At 34.0% G+C, this 3,859-nt stretch overlaps 1 protein-coding gene across 1 annotated transcript; it reads right to left on the reverse strand.

The window, feature by feature from the left end:
* Positions 1-426: 426 nt before the first annotated feature.
* On the reverse strand, positions 427-3,361 carry LOC107759290 (flavanone 3-dioxygenase 3-like). The gene is made up of 2 exons (XM_016577175.2): positions 3,128-3,361; positions 427-2,591 (listed from the first exon to the last, which is right to left on the reverse strand). The coding sequence occupies exons 1-2, from the start codon at positions 3,277-3,279 to the stop codon at positions 2,153-2,155; spliced, it is 591 nt and encodes a 196-aa protein (XP_016432661.2). The 5' UTR covers positions 3,280-3,361; the 3' UTR covers positions 427-2,152.
* Between the last annotated feature and the right edge of the window lie 498 nt (positions 3,362-3,859).

Consider the following 3,859-nt stretch of genomic DNA (forward strand, 5'->3'; position numbering starts at 1 on the left):
CCTTTATGTACAGTTTTCTCTCTTTGGGTTGACATTTGCTGGTTTTGGACAAAACTTTTATCAACAAACGTTTTTAGTTTTGTACTTTTGCTTTAATTACGAAAATTACAATCTATGACTTTATGCGCTAGTTACTATTCAAACCGAATAAATCGAAGTTATCGAACCGAATAAATCGAAACCGAACAGAGAAAAATCAAACCATACCGAATTTAATTAGGTATGATATTAATATAATATTTTAAAAAATGAATATAAAAAATATCGAATCGAAATATTTAAATACCGTACCGTACCGACGGACGAACACCCTAGTTCTCCCTGACCCCATCTTGGTAAAGAACTCGGTCTTCCTTTCGCTTTGACCAAAAATATGGCCCTCCTTTTTAATGAAGAATCTCGCCCTCTTTGCCATAGCTGTGGGAATGGGATTCTGTCACATGGTAATGAATCGTTTGAATTCCAAGATAGAAAATATAAAGATCCAAAATACTTTTTCAGAGAATTGATTCATCTCAAACGATTACTTTTTTCCTATAGTGCAAGTTTTTTTCTTTTTCTCCTCCTTTGAATCTCTGCAAGAGTTAGACAGACCCGTGACCCTGAATTAATCCGAAACTCACCCCCCTACTTTCTTCCTCATTTTGAATTTCAAACTCAACACCCTAACCCTAAATTTTTCCTATAAATACCCGCGTTAATTGAGCATTTAAGAGATAGGTTTTCAGCCGTTAACATTACTGTTTGATAAACTTCTCTACCACTCAAAAGCCCTAAACTACTACTACTTCATTGCTCTCGGATCTGCCGTTTTTATCCTGCTAGCACTGCGTTATAGATTTTTTAATTGTAGGCATCATGTTAATTTCTACAAATTTTCAATTGTTATATGAATGAATGCCTACTATTAGAAAATCATAATGCAGTTCTAGCAAGATACTGTGGGCTAAAAGACATTTGGGTTGCATCAACTCTCAAATTTTCAACATTCTGATACAAGTGTGAAGATGTTATATCTCAAGTTTTTTTTTTATCAGAAAACCTGTAAGTTACTTCCAAAATCTCCAAACGGTTGCATATCCTAAAGCCTTTGGTGAGTTCGAAAAGGCTAAACAAGTAGCCACAACAATTAAAAAAGAAAAGGCCGGCTTGGTTCTATTTTGGAGTGATAAAAAACTGTTGCTTTTATAAATTAAGGCACTTAAAAAAGGTTAATGTGAAGAGTCATTGAAGTGATTTCTCTAATGACATCAAGTTAGCAACAAAGGCAAGTTTCGGAACTGCTTATGCAGCTTATGGCAAAATTTTAACATAGAGTCAGATGACTTTATTTTTGTGGTATTCTCTTAGTATTTTTTTTCTTAGTTTGTTGAATAATATTGATTTGGTGTCGTTCAGTTATATATTTAGTTGTTCACTCGACCAGCTAACTACTGCTCTCTCCATCCACTTTATGAAAATATTTTTTTTTTCCCGTTCCAAAAAGAATTATTTCTTAGAAACTTTTATAACCATACAAATACTCTGGACCCCTTTTTAACTTATTTAGGACCATAAATTCAAAAAATATTTATTTTTTCATAAACTCCGTGCTCAGTCAAACAATTTCACATTTAAATTGGAACAAAGGGAGTACTACTTTACAAGGAGGTATCTATGCATACCATAATTCTTGATTAATATCCACCGTGCATTTGGTTGAATCAACAAGGAGTTCAAGAAAATGAAGGAGAAGGCCCTAGAAATTCAGACAGTACCTTAGTTTCCCTAGGGACCTTGTATCTTTTTGATTAAATATGTGTATATGATGACCTTTCCAAATAATCAGATAAGTAAAACATTCTGGCATATGAATAAACTTTGAAAACTTATAATTATAGTCATTGTGGTTGTCATTTACTCTAATCTTTCAAACATGGTTATTTGGCAAATTAATTGGTCGTTTTGGCATAAGAATTGTAAAATTCCAAAAAAAAAAAAGTGAAATTGTTTTTCAAGTGAAAATGAAATTTAAAAATTAGGGTTGTATTTGGACATAAGTATAATTTTGGGTTGTTTTTGAAGTTTTGTGAGTGATCTGAATGAAAATTTTGAAAAATAGTTTTTTTGGAATTTTTCAAATTTTCAAAAATTTCCAAAATTCATCGTCAAGTTATTTATGGTCAAACACTGATTTTGAAAAAAAGTGAAAAAATGAAATTCTTGTCTTTTGAGAGTTCAAAGTAACTCTGTGTACCACACTTTTATACAAGCCATTACTTAGTACTTCAAGATGGTCACCCACATGGACTTGTAGTGTACCTTGAAGATCTTGAACTTCCCTCCATTCATTATTTTGTGTGTCCAAAATTTCTAATCCTACTGAGCTCTGGAGGACAATTGTAAGGATACTGTAATCTGAATATGGGGGGAGACCAAGTGCAAGGCCTGGTTGTGGACATGGAGGATAACAATTGACAGCAATTACATTCACTCCATCTTGAAAATTTTGGCTTAGATATGTTGGACCAAGTCCTAGGCCTTCAGTGATTATGCCCATGATCTTAATGGCTAACTTTTGTACTTCTTCTGTATATTTCCCCATCTTTTCCCTGTCATTCAACATTCAGAGTTATTCCTTATATTGTTTCGAAACAAATGTGTAAAGGAAATTAATAAAATGTAAGGGTACAATGCTAATTAACCAAGTCCATTAATGTACATACATCTGATGTCTAGGGGAGTAGCCAATCTGAATATTCAAACTTTCTATATTTGGAAAGTCAGCTTGAACTAAGTTCAAATGTATCAGCTTCAACCTTCAAGTTTCTCTCCATGTGGAGTAGCATTTACTATATTAGAAATAAACATAATCGTGATTTTTCAATTTTCTCTCTCTCAAGTGCTTAAAAGACATTCGTCGCATGATTTCAGCAATATCAGATGAAACAATTGAATACTGACATTTGAAATATATAAACATACATGGCTTGTGATTAGAACGTGCAACTTGGTTAACTATACATCAAATTTAAATTCTGAAATCGCCGGCCCCTAGATACCCCCATGAAACAATAAATAATTAACATGCAGCTAAAGTAATACTTGCACAATTTGAGTACAAAGTTAACAAGGTATATATATATACCTGTAATCTGGTGGATTTTCAGGCCACAGTTTAATCCAATCAATAAGAGGATTTGCATAGTGCTTGAGGAAGACCCTCCAGAATTGAACCTTGTCTTCACCATCCTTCAAACTCGTGCCATATCGAACAGGCTTGTACACATCATTCGACATAATTTTTTCTTTGTCCTCAGTAGCCAGGTCGAAGAAACCAAAGGCGGCTGAAAGTGCTTCATCTAATATAGTCGGGGATATTCCGTGGTTGATGACCTTCAAATAAGGAAATAAGCAGAAAACATTAATTGCAAATGACTTTAATTAACTTCTCTACACTGACATGTTACCGTGTTACACTTTCACGTTACTTAAAAGATTACTACAAGTACCTGTTACAATAATAGCTTAAATATACTGAGAGCTTAACTTTTTTAATACCAATGTCAAGCTCATTGCTACGTATACTTACGTGAAAGAAACCATTGTGGCGACAAGCTTTAGCAATGTCTTGGATGATTATTGATCTCTGTAAGGGATTATCATCATTAATACCAACCAAATCAACCAGAGGGACATTTGCAAATTCGGACTTCAAACTAGGCCGTTGTGAAGGTGGCATCATGTAACACTTTGGGACATAGGACAGCCCCTTCTCTTGTGCAGTTTCCCCAATGGGAAATGAGCTAGAGCTTTCATTATCGTCGGCCATCTCAAAGCTATAGGCAAAAATTGGATTATTGCTGAAAACTGAGTATAC

This window comes from Nicotiana tabacum, chromosome 4, assembly GCF_000715075.1.
Source record: "Nicotiana tabacum cultivar K326 chromosome 4, ASM71507v2, whole genome shotgun sequence".
Classification (NCBI taxonomy): Eukaryota; Viridiplantae; Streptophyta; class Magnoliopsida; order Solanales; family Solanaceae; genus Nicotiana; species Nicotiana tabacum.

Coding starts and splice junctions, on each gene's coding strand:
- LOC107759290 (XM_016577175.2), bottom strand. CDS start 3,279: ATGTCGAATGATGTGTACAAGCCTGTTCGATATGGCACGAGTTTGAAG. Junction 2,592..3,127: donor GAAAATCCACCAGATTACAG/GTATATATATAT, acceptor GTTGAATGACAG/GGAAAAGATGGGGAAATATA.